This window comes from Protobothrops mucrosquamatus, unplaced genomic scaffold (assembly GCF_001527695.2).
Source record: "Protobothrops mucrosquamatus isolate PMUCROS unplaced genomic scaffold, P.Mucros_1.0 scaffold1470, whole genome shotgun sequence".
Lineage (NCBI taxonomy): Eukaryota > Metazoa > Chordata > Lepidosauria > Squamata > Viperidae > Protobothrops > Protobothrops mucrosquamatus.
In genome coordinates, this window is record NW_015387648.1 from 106579 (window position 1) to 126656 (window position 20078).

Below are 20078 nucleotides of genomic sequence, written 5' to 3' on the forward strand. Positions count from 1 at the left end.
ATAGGGGTCTGGAGAACAACACGCCTGACTTTGTCTGTTGCTTCGCCTCCGTCAGAACTGGGCATGTGCGGCCAGGCAGGAGGCGTGGCTATCTCAGACTTAGTCTTATTGGGTACAAGGGACTTCAGGAAACCCAATCAAGTGGATTATCCATCATCATGCTGAGAAATGGCGTTCAGGTAAGACCAACGCCCCTTCTTTAATGTGGCACAAATCTGTGGTCTTTTAGAGAGTTTAAAGCAGTAAGAAAAAAGTTGTTAGGTTGCTTTCCAATCATTATTGTATTCCAATCTTGTATGCTGTTTATAATGCTTTTATGTTGTTATTGTTGCAGAAAAGCTTTATCAGAGTCCCAAAAAAACTGTGAAGAGCTGAGTGGAAGATTAAAACATCAGCATTTGATCAATGCAGCAAATAGTTCTAATAGGCCTGGTGGTCTTTGCTTAAATTGTGCACAGCATGAAGCGGTTCTTTCCCAGACTCATTCAAATGTCCATATGCAAACCATTGAAAGACTAACAAAGTAAGCAGATGGATAGTTCTGAATTTTTTTTAAAAACCCACAGAGTATAACAATTGTAACAAAGTATTTCATGAAAATCGGTATTTTTAGTGCAATTGTAAGGAATCTTTACAAAAGCATTATTCCTCTTAAGAGTATCTTCCTGCTCAGCAGCCACCCACTGTAGACTCTTAATAGAGTGCTTTATTTGATTGTGGAATGGTTTTTAAATGAGTCTCTAAGCTCCATTTCACATATGGCTTCCATTTTCCTTTAACAGAACAAGAAGTTTTTATACAGCACTTCTATTTAGTAAGAACCTAAAAAAGGCTCAGTATTTATCTACATTCCCAACAGAATGAATGGAGCCATCAAGTAAATATAAATAATTCCACTTATCTTTTTTGTACATTAAGTTTGTCCAATCCATACTTTACAAATGGTATGTTTACATGTATATGTGATTAAAAAATGGGAATCATTGATTGCAAAAAAGGTGATTCAGAAATAAACAATAGGATTTTACCAACGGAATGAGGATCTGCCCCAGTTTCATTTTCTCTATTTTCTAACCATCATATTTAACAATTGAAATCAGAGTTATAAGTAATTGACGATAACCACAGCTGTACAAATAATTTGTCTGCCATATATGTATTACAAACAAAGGCAAATATACATGTCCCAGGAAGCCACACCCAACCAAGCACCAGATAAATAAGACACATAGAATAGCCCAAAGCACACATTCCGGTAGAGAGAATTCCCTAAGGATAGGTCAGAAATTGGTCCAAAAGCTCGGAAGTCTATATTTCTGGTCCCAGTGACCGACCCAGATTGGATCCTGCACATATGTATTATTTATTCCTCCTTATTTTAGGCAATCTTTGAGGGCTTGGGGGCTGGAATTTATGAAAATCTGCAAGTTTATAGGAAGCTTTCTGATCATGCTATAAATCATTGAAAATAATAGAGCTATATTTTTTCTGACTAATATTTTTCTATTTGGTTTTGATGGACATGGGAGTAGGAACCTTCTAGGAGACAAATTTCTTCCTTCTCTACCCTTAAACTGTCCTTCCATCCAAAAAGCAGCTGAGAATTAATTTGGCCATATTACTTTCAGCAGCAATTGATGGGGGAGAGTTCTTTGGAAGGGTGCTGTAGCTATGCCCAGGTTATCCCTTCCTGATCTGGAATCTAAACTATTTATTGTAGAATTTTTGCTAATTTACAACTTAACATGTAAAGATGTGGCAGACTATGCCTATCTTTTGTAAAAAAAACAAAAAACAAACAAAACACTGGTATAAATCTAATGCAATTTCTTCTATATAATAGCTTAGAAATGTTACTAAATGTTAATGTTGCTCTTTATCTTGATGAAGTATCTCCTACCTATCTAATATATTGATCTTTCTTTTCTCTTTTTTAAAGAGAGAGAGATGAGTTAATGGCAGCCCTTTCTACAATAAGAATAAACTTAAATGAAATGCAACAGAGGGAATGCAAAGCTTATGAACAAGTGAAACAAGCAGTACACATGACTGAAGAAGCTAATTTGGAAAGAACCAAGGTAAAATTGTGCAAAGACACAATGGTTTAGGTATCTGAAATTGTGTCTACCATTTACAATATGCAAGAAGGCTGAAAGTAATGCTTTGTTTATGTGCTTTTGAGAGGCATCTTGCTGGCTACTTTACACTTTGAATCCTAGATTTAATGGACTCTGTCCTAATCCATTAATATCTTTGATGATGTTTGGTGAATAGTACTAAGTGGTCCATGTACTAAACAAAAATTACTTTGCTGCCTAAACTCCTTTCTATTATTAGACTGACTTTCAAATAAATGTTTGAAATGCTCTATCCATAAATGCACCTCTCATTCCTCATCCATGATCTTTTACCATGTTAAAGAGATAATCCTATTTAGGTTTAATGTAACTCCCTATACCTATAGGTAGCGGTTTGGGTACGATAGACATGAAGGGTTTTATGAATTGTGGGCTACACCTAGGTAGAAAATGGTTGTGGCCAGATTCTTTGCTCAAAGGAGCAAAGAAAAAAGTGATAGAAGAAGTAATTTTAAAACTGTTTCTGCATGTACTCCCAACCAAAGTGAGATTTTGGGTGCAGGAACACCCCATCCCTCAAGAACTGGCTAAAGGCCTTTCCTTTAAATCATCTCTTTCTGAGATTTCAGCAGGGTGGGAGAGAGAGGCTAAGAAGGGACCCTTCTTGTTTCATAGGCTGAAAAGAGACACTGGGTGATTTGTACTTTCACACTGGCAAGATTTGTAGTGTAGATTTACGATTCACTAGAATTAGCTTATCTGGTTGGGCTGCTGTTAGGTGTGCATGATAAGGCTGACAGGTCCTCTATATTCCATCATTTTAGAATAGATGTTCTTTTTATCCAAAAGTCACTGAGGAGTTGGATGGCTCATTGTTTTAATAAAAACAAACATTGTAATGCCCTTTAAAATATGTGGTTTAGTCATATCTAAATTACAACGTATGGTTCTGGTTGCTGCACTTCAAAAAGTAAATAGTAGAACTAGAAAAAGTGCAGAAAAGGGTAACCAAACTTGATCCAGGGAGACCTTTAGTTTGGAAAATATGTGAATGGTGTAGATGTGATTGAACTGGATGAACTCATGCAAGCCATGGAGAAAATGAACAAGGAATCGGGGCCCATAATAAAAAACTGATTGGAAGGCAATTAAGACAAATCCAGGTATTTAGAAATAGTTCTCGACTTACAAATCATTTAGCAACTGTTCGAAGTTACAGCGGCACTGATACAAGTGACTTACAACTGTCACACAGCATCCCCACAATCACGTGATCAAACTTCTGATGGTCCCAGGACCATGTGATCACCATTTGTGACTTTTCCAGCCAACGTTTGATATGCAAAGTCAATGGGGAAAGCTAGATTCCCTTAATGACCACTTGATTTGCTTAACGGCAGTGATTCACTTAACAACTATGGCAAAAATCAGTCTCACTTAACAACCACCTTACTTAATCAATGGAAATTCTGGTCCCAACTGTCATAAGTCAAAAACTACCTGGATTCATACAGTTTATGTAATGGCCAGTATGTCATGTGTCTGACTAATGAAACGCTTCAAAGAACTTTCAGGCATTTTTTAACCTAAAAAGCCGTTATTAGTGTAAAGGAGTGTCAGCACCGCATGGAGAATGCCAAGATCTGAATTTCCCTTCCTTTGCACATAACATTCCAGGCATTTCCCCTCCCCTATTTTGGGGTCATGATTCACATCTTCTAATTAACCTGGAGGGCAAAGATTCATGTTCCCTTCCGAGTGCTTTTCTCTCCTCTCTCATTCTCATCTGAATTAACTCTAAAAGTACCAGACAGTTCTGCATATTTTGTCAAAGCAAGAATATTCAATATTAGCGTTGACCCAGTAAGTTGAATGGCATGAGCTAAGTCTCAGATATGCTGAAATCCCTTTTTCCCTGACTCCTTCTCCTTCCCATTTATGATTTGTCAGAAAGAGGAAGAGTTGGAATAGCTGCATTGTTTTTTATTGTCAGTGACCCATTAGCCTAGAAGTGAATTTTCTCTCTCCTCAGTTTCAAGAACTAAGTTTTCATACCTTGCACTGAAAATGAAGTGCTATGTAAACAGTATCAAAGAGCTTTTCTAATGTAAGTTAAAAAGCTTATTTTAGATGTTGCCTGCTTTAGATTTATTACCTTGGTAACTACTGCCATCTGCTGTGTAATTAATATATTGCATCTAGCTGAAAGGAATTTGCGTTGGAAACAAACATTATTTTTCTAAGGGACCAAACTATTGTGCAAATGGAATTCAGGTATACTCTGAAAGAATCCAGTTAGCTTCAGTTCTAGGAATAGTGATACGACAATATCATTATTAACTTCAATAATTTCAGGATGTAGCCAATTAGTCTGTTAGCGACAAACCAGAGGTTTTGTAGTGTTTTACAATGTTCTATAAAATAATAAAATTTCTTATTCCTATCACTTTAACAAGAATTGCTGAAGATGCCACATGCAGAGAAAGTTATTCCGGTAAGCACTGCACCTGTGTAAGCAGTGTGCTTGTGCATGTATTCTTCATTTTCAGAGTTGAGCCTGCATATTTGTATAAACTAGAATCACTAGGCCTAGAATAATTTATATTCAATTAGTACCTGTAGACGACAAACAAACAAACAGACAAACAAACAAAAATTTATAGAATTTATAAAATTTATGTTTTTAAGGTAGCAATTATCTACCTATCAAATGTCATGTTTTAATATCAATAAAGAAAACAAAATGTGATTGTTGAAAAACTACTGAATGGCTGTGTAGGTTTAAAGGTTTGCACTGAATCTGTAAAATCTGAAAGCTGTTGTGGCATGCTTGCTAAGGTGTTTGACTGGTTCTGATTCACTGTCAGCCATGGAAATTTCATCACCTCAGCACACACATTCTCTGACACCTTAACTTACCACACAGGGTTGTTGTTGTAGGGGAAAATTGGAGGGAAGCATGCTTTGTATGTCACTTTTGCTCCTGGAGGAAGATTGGGATAAAAGCCTAGAAAATACATCAATAATATTAAATATATTTTTACAGATTAAGTCTTGAAAAATCAAAATATAAAAAACAATGGCTGTAAGGTCTCTTAATGACTAGTTAATGGTTAATGAGAGCAGCATTTCATTGAGGATCATTTCTTTCATCAGCATTTCTTTACTGTCAAACAAGAAGAATAAATTTGCTTTCTTTTAAGGCTGATTATGTTTCAAACAGGACCTGAGAAATAATTGCCTAACTAATAATATTTCATTTAAAATACTAATGTCACATGAGAAAATAACATTTAAATTGAGTAATTTTATAAATTTGGTCTCGGATTAGAACAAAATATATGCTTGAGAAGTATGATGAGAAGATGAGATAAAGTACATTCACATCTGTATTTAAAAATATGCCCCTTTATTTCTTGTCATTATCTGATATATATACTTCAGAATGTGAAATCAGAATATTTCTGGTGAAATGTGAATAGGTATTTAGCACAGAAACCGCCAGCATTATCACGGAATTAAATTTCTTTGAAAGTACAGGTAGTCCTCGACATAAAACAGCTCATTTAGTGACAGTTCAAAGTTACAACGGCACCGAAAAAAGTAACTTATGACCATTTTTCACACTTACAACCTTTGCAGCCTCCCCATGATCATGTGATCAAAATTCAGATACTTGGCAACTCGTTCATACTTATGACCGTTGCTGCGTCCCACGGTCATGTGATCACCTTTTGTGACTTTTTGACAAGCAAAATAAATGGGGAAGCCAGATTCACTTAACAACCAGGTTACTAACTTTGCAACTGCCGTGATTCATTTAACAACTATCTCACTTAACAACAGAAATGTTGGGCTCAGTTATTGTAAGTCGAGGACTACCTATAGTAATAATCTATCCTTTCAACATTCACTTATGAGTGACAAATTGTTTTGTGGATATTGAAAGTATATTGTATACTTATAAACTTATATACAGTATGCACATTTATATATTAGTGAGAGCATACTTAAAACGGTCTTATATAATTTTTTAATTTCATTTTTCCCCAAAATTTAATGTTTGCCTTATATTAAAAGAGTATATAATTTGGTTCTACAAATATTAGAGTGTCTTCATCATCTCCACAGGCTTTAGTTCAATGTGAACAGCTTAAAAATGAAATGGAGAGACAGAAAGATCGCCTTGAAAAAGAGTTAGCACTTCAGCTAGATAAGAGAGCTGGGGAGCGAGAAGCAGTTCGTGAAGAAATGAAGAAAGAAAAAGAAAACCTATCATCACTGGTATTTTCCTATCTTTTAATTACTTTGAAGCACAAGCAATTTTGATATCTGGTTGTTGTTTTTAAACAGGTATTACATTTATGAATTCTTGTTGGAAATAATGTGTACTTATGCCATTCTAAAAAATTAAAAAATAGAAAAAACACTGTTCTAAACACTTGAGCTATTTCATTATATGTTTAAATAGCTTTCGCTTAGCTCCCAAATATTCTTATGCATATCTAAATTTCCTGTATACAAATTTGTTTCTATGAAATGGTTTAAGGAAGTTTTAAATAAAGCATGGAATATACAAAGTTACCACTGCTATTGTTTTATTATTTGAGGAATATGTAATCCTTACTCATTAATTTGGATATGTTTTCTCGGATTTGCATTATGATAGGGAACAGATAGCAAAAGAGGCATGTAAACTTAAAAACAATGGGAAAAAATAAAATAAATGTAAGGTGTCTTTAAATTCATGTAAAATAGTTGATTTGCTTTATGGTAGAAGAATTTGCTTGGTCATTCTGCTCATTTGCTAATCCATGGTGAGTGGCCAAGAGTCATTTTGAAATTGAAATTGGAATAAGCCTAGAAATTTGATAATTGGATAGGCAAGAGAAATAACTTAAAAATTTGACTTCAGAACTCTTCTCAGATTTCTTCTACTGAAATTCAATGGCACAGGCGTATTGTATACATGCAACTTAACAACAGGAACAAAAGTTGGAAAAATGCTGAAAATCCCAGCCTTATTATCTATCAAAACTTGTAGCCCTCAAATACAGCATTTAAAAAAATTTAAAATTAGTCTCTAGCTTCAAAAACAATAGACAGTAAATAACATCTACTGAATATGGGGAGGAACACTGGAGGAACACTAATGACTATATAAGAGTAAGAAAAGTTTAAATGTAGTGAAAAAGCACAGTGGAAAAAATAGAAATATTTTTATTCTATAGAAATTAGAAGAAATGTTCAAGGGGTTTATTACAATTAAAGCAGTAATATGATGACTTCATGTGGTGGCACAATGGTTAGAATACATCACTACAGGCTAACTCACTGATCATTGCCAGGAGTTCAACTCTTGAGTGGGCTCAAGGTTGATTCAGACTTCCATCCTTCCAAGGTCAGTAAAATGAAGACCCAGATTGTTGGGGGCAATAGGCTGACTTTGTAAACCGCTTAGAGAGGGCTATAAAGCACTGTGAGGTGGTATATAAATCTAAGTGCTCTTGCTATGTCTCCCTGACAATTGAGAGTTGTTGCAAACAGGCTACTTTTTAGAATTCTAGTTTTAATGCCAAAATTTATGTGAAGCAAAATGCTTTGAGTCCATCAGTATTGTCTAAATTACTTCAATTTGAACCAGCCAAGACAGGAGTTTTAGAAGGTGAGTTTGACAGTGTTCATAGAGTATCGTATTTTCTGGCGTATAACACGACTGGGCGTATAAGATGACCCCCAACTTTTGAGAAGTTTCGATATGTTCTGCAGGGTATTCATTTTGTTGTTTATACAACCGGTAAAATTCTGGCAATCCCAATAAAATAATGATTTCCGATTTCATTTTTAATGAATTTATCAGAAACTTTCTCAGGGAGAGCAGTTGACCTAATCATGTCAAACTGCAAAATAATAATAGCTAAATAAAGGATTGCATTATCATCAATTTAGGCCTCCTACAGGCATTTGATGGAAGGAATATACGAGTTGCAACTTGTTTGCCTACTTTTAGAAGCGAAGTCAATCTTTCTCCACCAGTGGAGATATCTACATAATCTTTTGCCTGGAAATGTTATTTCAGGTAATGTCTTTATCTCAGAATGTTGCTGGTCTGGAGTCTCAGATTGACAGGATTACAAGGGAAAAGCTCTCCCTCACTAATCAGCTGGAAGAAGCTCAGAACCACCGTGCTTCTCGTGAAATGGAGATCAATAAGGTAAGAATAGTTTTTGAAAATACAGAAGAGGCAGTTTTCACTAGCTTAGACTTGTTTGAACTGCAGCAAATAAATTTGATATCTAAATAAATAACTGATGCAGCGAGGGCAGATGAGCTTTGCCAGCACAAAGGAGAAGTAGCAAAGGATTTACAGTAAGTTCAGTCAATAAATAGCCTTGCCAGTAAGTGCCAAATAAAAACTAAAAACCTAAACTTATTGTCAGTAAAGTAGCATTACAATATTTTATGTGGTCTCTAGCTGAATAAGAGTCCAGCTCCAAAAGTCTTCAATTTCAAGAAACTGGTTGCTGAAACAAAGTCAGTATCAGCTTACAGCCCATGTCAGAGTCTGTCCTGATAGATCCTTCATCTGGATGTTGGTTCTGGTATATTGTTACAAGCTGGATTGACAGCAAAGCAGAATGTTGACTGCAGTACATTGCAATGCACATTTTTTTAGTTTACTGTATTCCTCTATTTGCTTTAGCATTAACATGTGTAAAAGTTATATTTCAAACAAATTTCTTAAATTCCTTTTACTTGGAGATTAAAAATGTAGGATCATTTTCATTGTGTGCAATTACAGATTAATTATTATAATTATTATGATGCACATCTACTTTATTGATTTATAGCTCTTACTAGAGGTAAAGTTTATTTATCTCTAGTAAGGGTAGCCTTCCTATCCTAATACATTCTAATTACAGATTCCTACTTTTTGATAATGAAAGGGGCTAATTTTGTGAGGAAAAGTTTTTCTTACTTATTGGCGTTCCTATTAATATTTTTAAAATTAACTCTTATTACTCCTAGTATTTATTTTACTGTGATGGAGAAACATTGCTGAAAATGGAGTATAAGGAGTTCTAATGATTGAAATACCAAAGAGAAAAAGATTCCAGCGAAGAACAAATCTAACAGCAGTATTTCAAACATTTTGAAGTCTGATGACTCAGAATTTTTTTAAGTGGCACCATTTATTGTTATCCATTGTCTGGATCAGTGTCAATCTTGGCAAATTTAAAATGTGTGCACTTAAACTCTTAGAATTCCCCAGTTGACTATGCTGACTACCATGGAGAATTCTGGGAGCTGAAGTCCACCCATCTTAAATTTGCCAAAGTTGAGAAACACTAGTCTAGGTAAAAGATATGCACTTTCCTTAAAATATAAACTTTAATTTAAGTTAAGAGTAGCCAATTTGCATCGATCCTATATGATTTGATCACAGTTCATTTATCTGGTCACCTGAAAATCTTAGATACTTTTTCTGAAAAAGGAAGGTCCCCCAAGAAAAATTGTTCACCTCAGAGTTATATGGTGCAAGTATACAAGTTTCCAGAAAAAAAGAAGAGAATTCTAGTCTATGTATCTTAATGATGTATGAAATATTTGTGAATTCTCCTTGTTTTCAAAAAGTGCCCCATTCCATCACCTTTTCTTTTCCTAGAAATTTTTTTCTTGTTGTGCTGAGGATGGGAGGGGGAGAAGGAGTTGCAATTACATTGGGATAGAAATTGAAATATAATCATTATCTTTCCAGTTACAATAAAATTCCTTCAACATAGTGACATCGGATGTCATCCTGTTGCCTCATAAATAGGAATACTGTATGTTCTCCCCTCTTTCCCTCTATTACTCTTAAAAATAACTCTGATTAATTAAGTAAATCTTATTGTCAACGCTGCAAATACTGTATATTCTTGGTTTGACAATATGCAGAACTGTCTGGTATTTTTATAGTTAAACCAGGCAACAGGGAAAAGGGAGGAGAATAAGGATAGCCCAAACCTGAAGTAAATCACATCTTCCAAGTTAATTGGAAGATGTGAACCATGACCCCAAAATAGAGGCAGGGAAAAATGCTTGGAATGTATGCGTAACGGAAGAGAAGCCAGACCTAAGCATTTCCACCATACTGTACTGACGTCTCTGTAACCTTAATAAATGCTTTTAGGAGAAAATATGCCTGAAAGTCCTTTTAAGTGTTTCGTTAATCAGATACATGACATTTATTGCTATGGATTATGCTTGTTGTATAATCTCTGCATTTCTGGAGTTGATTGATGTTGGATATATTTTGGCCTAAACAACAACAGTGAATGCAATTGCTGGCTATATAGCCACTAATGAAAAAATAATAATAATGGGACAAAGAGCTCTGGGGCTGCTATGTAAAGCATCTCTCTAAAGCAGACATGTCAAACTCGCAATGTCACGCGAGGTCACGCGACGTATCGGACCTTTTCCCCCATTGCCGGCAATGGGGTGGGTGCGGTTTCCTCGTGACGCGTCCGGCCTATGGGCCGGCAGTTTGACACCCCTGCTCTAAAGCATCATTTTTAAAAATAGGAGTACCATATAAAAACTTTACAGAATTCAGTGCAAATGATGAAATAATAAATATAGTCACTAGAGGGCATCAAAAGTTCTCCTCTAAACAAATATTACTTTGTGGAGTCCTAAAACTGCAGGATGTTATCTATTTGATCTAACAGGTGTGTGGAGAAATACGTTACGAATTGAATCAGACCAAAATGAAGAAGGATGAAGCAGAAAAGGAGCACAGGGAGTATAGGACAAAAACAATAAGGGAACTTGAAATTAAAGATCAGGTAAGAGAGAATACTCTATCAAGCAATTTGTAGAAAAATGAGTTTTTCCTTCCTAATAAGTATTTTGAGGGGGTTCTTATGAAAAGAAATCAATTTATTATATTTTAGTACTAGTAAAATATTTTATGATAAGAGAGTTTTTCCTTCCAATCTTAACATACCCTTTTCATGCATGCATGAACATTGTCTATGTGTATGTGTATTCTATGATATTCACTTATAGTCATTTGTTGTATCTAAAAAATTAACACAGTATAGCCAACTATTTCCTGAACTGCTTGCATTCCTAAAGCATTAAATAAATTTTATTTTTGTATTCTAAAGTTAATAAAAACTAATTAAATTTTAAACTAGTCAATTAACTGCTGATTAACATCATATTTTCAAGACTTTCTTGTTTGCTCTCTCATACAAAGGAAGTTTATTAATATTGGGATAAACTAATTATACACGAAGTAGTTGAACTTATGTAGTGAAACCTATGGAACCCTGTGTTAAACATAACTTCTATATGTAAAGGAAACCCAGAGATATTTATTCACTCGAAAAGGAAATATTATTTAACAAAGAAACAGTGGAATATTTAATTGTTTGAATTACTTTATTTTCAAAATAATGTTATTACCGTTATTACAGCTAATGCTCTTTTACACCTTTTGTAGTATTTATGAAATGAAATTAAACTGCAAAGCAGGACCTTTTCTTTACTCTCCAACAGTCTTTTTGGATCCTTACTACTCAGCTGTGTCCAGTAGCAAGCACTTTCAAATCACACAAATGAAAGCATACAATATCCATGCATTTCGCTGCTTATTGCAATTTATTGCATGGCATAGTCTTCTAGATTTCCCAGTTCTCAGGAAAAACTTTGTGGTGGGGCTGAAATGGATTGCAAGAAGGGGTTAGTTAAAAATGAATGCATCAAGCAGAATTAAGGTACAATCTAAGGGTGCAGTCACTTCAAACCAGTACAGTACTTCAGAGGTTTGTCATAATCTCCACAAGGCCTAGTGGGGCACAAATAAAACAGTTTAATCTTCTTTATTAAGATAAAATGAATAGTTTTAGAAATATGGGCAACACATTTGAATGGCCTGTAAACATACTGATTAATTTTTGGATGAAAGGTTAAAAAAAAGTTATAAGAACAATTGAAGAATTTCTTTTCTAGGCCATGGTATTACCAGCAAGTGGCAATAATAATAAATATATAGGACATGATATGTTCAGATTGTACACAGAATGCTGGCATAGTGCACACAGGTATACATAGGCATTATAATTGAATGTTGAAGGCTGTGGATATCATGCATTTATATTACTGTCTCAAATGTGTTAGACATCCAAAAGAAGAAAGTGAAGATTAGGTGGGAATATTAATTATGCTCTTCATATTTATTGAATATTCTAATGATTTTCCTAAATACCTAGGGAGTGTGAGAAGAGGAAAAACAGGGTTCTGTTGATGTGCAAAAGAATCCAGTCCATTGTCCTTTAAAACAGCATTTGGTAAAAGATAGTTTAGGTGTGACATAAATAATTCTCTGTGGCATGTAAAAATAGCTGGATTTGTCTCAGCTCCTCAAAAAATTGTTATACTTTTTGAAGTAAGGTTTGTTCTGTTGCATTTCCTCAATGGTTTGTCAACTTCCTTGCTTGCAGTGGGCATGAACATTCATCTTTTTGAATGCATATCCCTTTTTCCCAATGTGGTGAAAAAATGCATAATTAGGAGAAATTTATAGAACGTTCATATATATCTTTAAAAACTTTGCTGTTGCATTTTGTACCAATTAGAATTTTCAAAGCCTCTCTAAAGTGAACTCCATTTGAAATTCATTATATTAGTAATTGGAGATCTGGGCAAAAGTAGTGGAAGTCCATGGAAAGGCATATTTATAACAAAAGAAAGGACTTCTAATATTTCCATCTAAAACAGTGGTTCTCAACCTTTTTAATGCCGCAACCCCAACCGGTTGTAAGTCGAGGACTAACCCGGTCGTAAGTCGAGGACTACCCAACCGGTCATAAGTCGAGGACTTTCCCTGCCCGGGAGCACCGCGCATGCGTGGTTCCGCCCTCTGCGCCGGCCGAGGCGTAGCTGGCAAGTGGCAGAGACGGAGCAGGCCAACCACCAGCTGGCCCAGCCCAAGGGGGGAGGTAAGGCACCCGCCGGAAAAGGGGAAAAAAATGGCGGACAAAAAAAATGGACAAAAAAAATGTCAGACAGCCTTGCTTGGCGACCCTCGTGAAATGGTCGATCGACCCCAAATGGGGTCCCGACCCACAGGTTGAGAACCACTGATCTAAAACATGAATAAATGTCGCCAAAACATATTTTTTGCCTTTATTTATAGTCCCTATACAATCTTTCTTTCTTTCTTTCTTTCTTTCTTTCTTTCTTTCTTTCTTTCTTTCTTTCTTTCTTTCTTTCTTATAAACTTCCATTCTGAGAAGGATGGATAAAATGTCTACCAAAATGGAACACATCTTTAGCTTTGCACTTTGGAAATACTTTAGGGAAATGGGAAATGGCGTCGCCTACTTCAGTGCAATGATCTGGGATGCTTTTGAAATCTCTCATGCTTTCATTTCATAATTCAATTAAGATCAAACTATATCACTGCTCAGTTGACTATAGAAGTCCTAAATATTTGAAGATCCTTACAAGAATGGTAAAACATTTTTCTCCCTGCAACAAAGTTGCATTTTTTAACTTCTAAACAGAGATGGAACAGTACTCCTCATTACATGTAAGAAGAGTTTGCTCTTTTAGTTACATAAAACTGATACAGCAACAGAACAATTGTGTTTACTAATACTTTGTTTCACCTTCTTGCCCCTTTTTATTTGCAGCTTGAAATGTCTGCCCTGTAATAGGACCAGCCTGCTTTGTACAAAGTACTCAGTGACTCCATGTAAAATAATTCAGACTTCTACTGCCCAAACCTTCTCTGTTTTTAATTATTTCTAGTATTTGTATGTGACTATAAGTGTTTCTAAATCCTCAGCTAGTTTAATTTTAAAGAATTTCTTGGTTTTAGCCTGAATAGGCTTTATATAGCTGAACCTTGAATTATAAGCAATTCCAAAATAGGTCTTGCTAAAATAACTAAGGCCTAGATTGGGTTTTGTCCAATAAAGTATGACAAAGGAAAATTTCCTTTCCCTTGTATACGGAGATTCTCAGTCATCCAGGTCATGGTTGTCCCAAAGTTACTTTTTCAGGAGGCAACTGGACTTCCTTGTTTTTCTTTGAAGACGTTTCGCTTCTCAACCAAGAAGCTTCTTCAGCTCTAATTGGATGGTGGGGAATGAAAGGATTTATATTCCTTGCATACAGCTGGTCATTTACATTCTTTTAGAGAGTCGTTGAGGCCATTTGACCCCACCAATCATCAGAGCTAAAGAAGCTTCTTGGATGAGAAGCGAAACATTTTCGGAGAAAAACACGGAAGTCCAGTTGCCTCCTAAAAAAGTACCTTTGGGTTTCCTTTCCCTTCTTTTCATTTAAAACATTCATCAGCTTGAGGATGGTACCTCCTCGATGAAAGCTCAACTTTCATTTTTTTTCTTTGGGAGTTTGCAGTCAATATGAACCTAAAAGGAACCCAGACTTCTCAGCTTTTTCTTCCAGCCTTTCCAAATTAACAGATACTTGCCTGTTCTCTTGATGCCCTTGTAAGGCAGTTGTATTATATTTAAATTATGGTTTTTGCTAGCCTGAAGTCACCAACCCTGTGTCTTTGATGTATACAGTGTACTTGAAACATTAGATTAGATTTTTTTTTACATTTTCTTTGATATATACTCCATATGAATATTTATCGAGATATTTTAGAGGTGAATGCATTATATAATAAAAAAGGATACAAGAGTTTTCAGGTAGCTGGAAAAGTTTTCTCCAGAGTGACTTTAATTAATTAATTAATTAATTAATAGAACTGAAGAGAGTTACTGTCTAATTCAGTCAGTGTTATTGTGTACAGATCATTTTAGCAAGTGGACAAGGACATCTGAATAAAGGAGTTCTTTATTCCCAAGTTATAAAGGGTTTTAAGATTTAGCATTAATATTTTGAAATAGACACATAGTTTGGAAATTATTTCACCTGAACAATATACATTTAGCATTTTTACATCTGTACCTTCTGCTAATTTCAATTTTCAACTTTTCTGCAAAGTCGACTTATTATAATCTAATCTGGAGATTAAAAGTCAAAATGATTGAGGTTAGTTGGCTTTGCTAACTGAGATTCTGTATGTAACTCCTGAAATTGCTAAAAGATTTTCCATTACCAAAAATAAAGGAGCATTCTAAAAATGTAAATCAGTACATTAAAGTTTCTTTTTCATCACAATTGTAACTATGAACAGCTGCCAAACAAGGTAATCACTAAATGAGGACTACCTATACCAGTGGTGGCGAACCTATGGCACGGGTGCCAGAGGTGGCACTCAGAGCCCTCTCTGTGGGCACGCGCGCCGTCACCCCAGTCCTAAGCCTTCAGCTGGGTTTTATAAAACCTTTTCACTTTAGGCTCCGCCGCCGGGTGCAAAAAAAAATATCAGTCAATTTCAACTTCTCGCGGGAAAAAAAAAGATCTTGCAAAGTTGGAACTGATTGATTGAACTTTTAGTCCCACCCAGTCTGCCGTTACCACTGCAGCCATGCCCACCCAATGGGCCACACCCAGCCAATGGGCCACACCCACCCGGCACTCAACGATGCATAAGTGGGTTTTGGCTTGCAGTTTGGGCACTCAGTCTCTAAAAGGTTCGCCATCACTGACCTATACTAGAATATAGCAATGAGGGAAAATTCTGTAAAGATCCATTTAACATAAATGATATGAATAAAGTAATAGTCTCCTACCACTACTTTTCAAAATTAGTCATCTATTAAGTATGAAACTATTATAATATGTTACTTCAGATTTCAAACTTGTACAGTCTATCCAGAAAGAGCAAAATATTATTGAAAATTCTGATTGAATTAGCAACTTCTGGCTTGGATTATAGCATAGGGCTGGAAGGAACCTTGTAGTCCAACCCCCTGCCCAACCTAGACAAATGGTTGTCCAATCTTTTCTTGAAAAACTCCAGCAACGGAGCATCCACAACTCCAGGAGGCAAGTTGAATACAGTGACACCCTCTTCCCTGTGGGTAGCCCTTCAAGTATTGGAAGACTGCTATCATATCTCCCCTGAGCCTTCTCGTCATTAGATTAAACATACTAGTTCCTTTAGCTGTTTATCATATGATGTAGCCATGAGACCCCTTGTCACCTTTGTGACTCTTCTCTGCACTCTCTAATATGCATGCTAATAATGCCACAATATTTGCAGTTATGTTACAATCACTAGCTTGAGTTCTTGTCACTGGCAAGACACTTCTTGTTCAAGAAAAAGGAAATACACTATAGTTGGTTTTAATCTTCTCATCCAGAAAACCGTCACAAGCAGTCATAGATTGCCTCATTCAAGATAGTTGGTCCAGATTCTTCCTAAAGTGAGACACTGAGGAATCCCTGGGCTTAACAACCAGTGCTTTCTTACATGATATTATTAGTCATAGAAGGGATTTAAAAGTTGTTTAATAATTATGAATTAGTAAGTAAATGTGGGATAGAACATTGGGAATAATAGATTTTGTTCTGATAAGATTAAATACTTTGGTTTCTTAAAATCAATTATCTGAAATCCATATTCTAAAAGTTCTGGAAGATATTTTTATCTTCCTAACCACTTATGTAGTCAAGAGATGAGCAGAACACATGATCTCCTTTTGCTAGTACTTATGACTAAAATGTATATATATATTCTAGGCATGTCAAACTCGCAATGTCATGTGACATCGCATAACGTATCACAACTTTTTCCCCATTGCCGGCAATGGGGTGGGTGTGGTTTTGGCGTAATGCATCTGGCCCGTGGGCCGGCAGTTTGACATGCCTGTTTGATATTCCATGTAAGAGTGAAGGAGAAAAAAATGTGCACTGATATAGGTTTGTGGTTTTAAATTTTGAACAAGATCATTTATAATTTCTAATTAATTTAATTAAAATAAATTATACATTTTCAAAACTTTGGCTTAATTTATTTACATTCTAGTTTTAGTGAAGGTTAAAATTAAAGAGTAACAATCAGTAGCAGATTTGAAAGAAAAATAGAATAAAAATGTTTAAAAAACTTCTCTTACTTGAACAAAGACTAGACGAGCTACGACCAATTGATTTCCTTAATTCTCTATTCCATTCTTTGCCCTACACTTCCTGTTACTAAATGTTGCTTAATAATAACTATAGCAGATACCTTGTTGTTATTGATCTCTCTCTCTCTCTCTCTCTCATAATACTGTTTGTGTCAACATCTTAATATTTCTACACTATTATTCAATTTGTCATGGTTTAAAGAAAACATTATTTACAAAAAAATATTGATTTGCCAAATTTGAGGTAATCAACATGATGACAATATAAAATAATAATATTGCCTAATTAATGCATTTCAAGTATTATTTTTCATTTTATTCTTATGCATAACTTTAATGATAATAAATCCAGAGATATTAAATCCACATTGGACCTGCTTGCTAAGGCTCTAAAATGCTTCCTTGTGGTATTTGCTAGCATTTGCTTTTGCCCATTATCTTTGTCAAAAGGCTCAGAGATGGTATAAAAAGTAACATTTATTTTTGTTAACTTCTCAGTAGTTATTTTCATGTCTATGAATTGTAAAAAGAGCTAAAGTAACAATTTATTTTTTTTAAAAAAATGCCAAATATGGCTGAAGCTGAGAAGTCAATGATCAAACATAGTATTCAAAATATACTACACAATTCTTCATTATGTCTAGATAAAAGTAATGTGTGTGTGAGTATTCCTTTTTTTTACTCTGCAATATAAGAATTCTAAAGGAGCTGTTTTGAATGCAGTGAAGATTTACAGATAGAATATTACCTTAAATTTTGCACTCAAACATCTGGCAAGTAGAGAGATACTATTTTCAACATAGTCCCTTTATGTTTTAATTCACTTATTGTTGGACCGACATAACCTTAGTTGATTTAACTTGAGGGATAGTATAAAGCCCATCTGTTCACTTTAGTTATTTTCCCTGAGAAAATTATAGGAACTTATATTTATGTCTTTACTATGAAATTTTGAGATTGTCTTGGCATTAGTTGACACTTGTCAAATTCTGTTTATTTTTCATTTATAAAACTGTTTATTAGATTTTTTAAAAATATATTTTTAGCTTAGAATATACGAAGGGACTAGAGAAAAATTGAAAGAGTTAATATCTTGTGGTCATGAACTAAAGATAGAATAATATCTTATATTACCTCATTATATTCTGCCGTAAAAAGTAAAGATTAAGTGTAGCTGCTGCAGTATTGCAATCTGAGTGATTGGTGGAGCATTCTACATTTATTTGTTAAATATGATTCTAAAAAATGTAACCAATGTTATGATTGTAGAATTGAGGAAAAGTATGATGTAAACATAATATAATCAATATTGTTTCTCAAATTTTGTTTTGTCCAGAAAATAAATATCTAGTCAAGTAAACTTGTTTTGTGATTTGTGAGTTTTCTAACTTCCTTTATTATGTTCAATTATTGTATCTGAATTTCCTGCACTCCTCTTTGTATTTAAAGCAAATTGAGAAATTACAAGTATTGCTTCATGAAAACAAACAGCGCTTAGAACAAGCACAGCAGGATACTGCAAAAGCTAAGGAAGAATGTCTGAAACTAACAGAATTGCTGGGCAAAGCTGAGCAACAACTGCATTTTCTCAGGTACCACTTATCTTGTTTGCTCTTAACACCAGTTTCAATTTCACACTGCCATGTTTTGTCATTTGCTTATCCACAGTTGCTACAAATTAAATGTGTAGCTTTGAGGCAGATTAGAAGTGAATGTATAATGAACAAAAAGTGAAGTGTGATAACAGTAAATGTACTACGGTAATCTATTTCATTCTGCCCTGTTCTTTAAAGCAAGTAGGGTTTTTTCTTGGAATACTGTGTAGTCAGTAAAAAATATACACATCCAATTATTCTACAATTATAACTATTTTAGGAAATAGCTGAATGCTTATCAATTTTATATTGATAGATACAAGTGAAAAATAGCCCCCTTTCCTAGTTATTGACTATTGTTAGACAATTTTGTGCATCTTAAAAATATTTATGATACATAAGTAATTTATAACTAGTTAAAAAATAGTTTACTTAAACAAGTAAACAGGTTTAAAATGTATGGCTAAACAAGTTGTTCAATATTCAAAAATGTATCTAAATATATTATTTTAAAATATAATTGTATTTCTGTTCTTCATAACTGATCCTACTGAACACAATTATTTTATCGTTTTTTAAAACAGAGTTGAATTTTAATGTTAAGCATGAACTAATTTTTATTTGGGTGTGGTCAAATACATAAAAGCTACATATAATATGATAGTATATTTAAAAGTATAAAAGAAAGCATTCCGGTTTATGGTTTTATTAGGTGGGGTGTACATATATAGGGTATACGTATATACATGTGCACAGGAATAAAGGTGGTTCACTTGGGTAATTGTAGTATCGCTCTTAAATTATCATATCATATTCTTTTTTTTTAAAGTGTAAATATAGATTATGGGCCAGGAGCAGATGGGGAAAAAAAACACTTTTCTCACAGTCTGTATTTGAAGAACAAATATGCTAGAGGTTAATGAACTTGAAAAAAGTTTGGGATAAGTTGTAAGATAGCAAAAGTTTGGATTTTGCAGGACTTCTTTTATAATGATTTGTTGTGATAGTTTACCAAATGGTTTACCAGTTTCCTTCCTAAGGCTAATCATACCAAGTTATGAAGCTGTGTGGTGTCTTGGAGAAAATCCAAAGTGTAGATAGATTTCCTGAAAAACTTCCACACTTTTAATAATGATACTAACAGCCTAATTAAATAAACTCTCTGAAGAATATGTGACTTAAATTTGTCCAATTTAATGATTAAACACTATTTTTAATGTTGCATTACCTGGTGCCGTTCACTCTGCAGAATTTCATTGTAGATATTGATCGTATTGGATATTGCATTTGGAAATTTGATAGATGGAAAGGTTTAACAACAGTATATACATTTCCATGCTAATTGTTTAACTGGTATAGTC

General features: G+C 34.5%; 1 protein-coding gene across 1 annotated transcript in view; it reads left to right on the forward strand.

Annotated features, from left to right (window-relative positions):
* The window catches only part of SDCCAG8 (serologically defined colon cancer antigen 8), a 109283-nt gene that overhangs the window by 20600 nt on the left and 68605 nt on the right, over positions 1-20078 (forward strand). Inside the window, exons 8-13 of the mRNA XM_029285285.1 lie at positions 335-523; positions 1940-2078; positions 6210-6362; positions 8158-8292; positions 10793-10909; positions 18572-18714. Of these exons, the coding sequence (XP_029141118.1) occupies positions 335-523; positions 1940-2078; positions 6210-6362; positions 8158-8292; positions 10793-10909; positions 18572-18714 (876 nt within the window). The remainder of the gene's footprint in view (positions 1-334; positions 524-1939; positions 2079-6209; positions 6363-8157; positions 8293-10792; positions 10910-18571; positions 18715-20078) is intronic.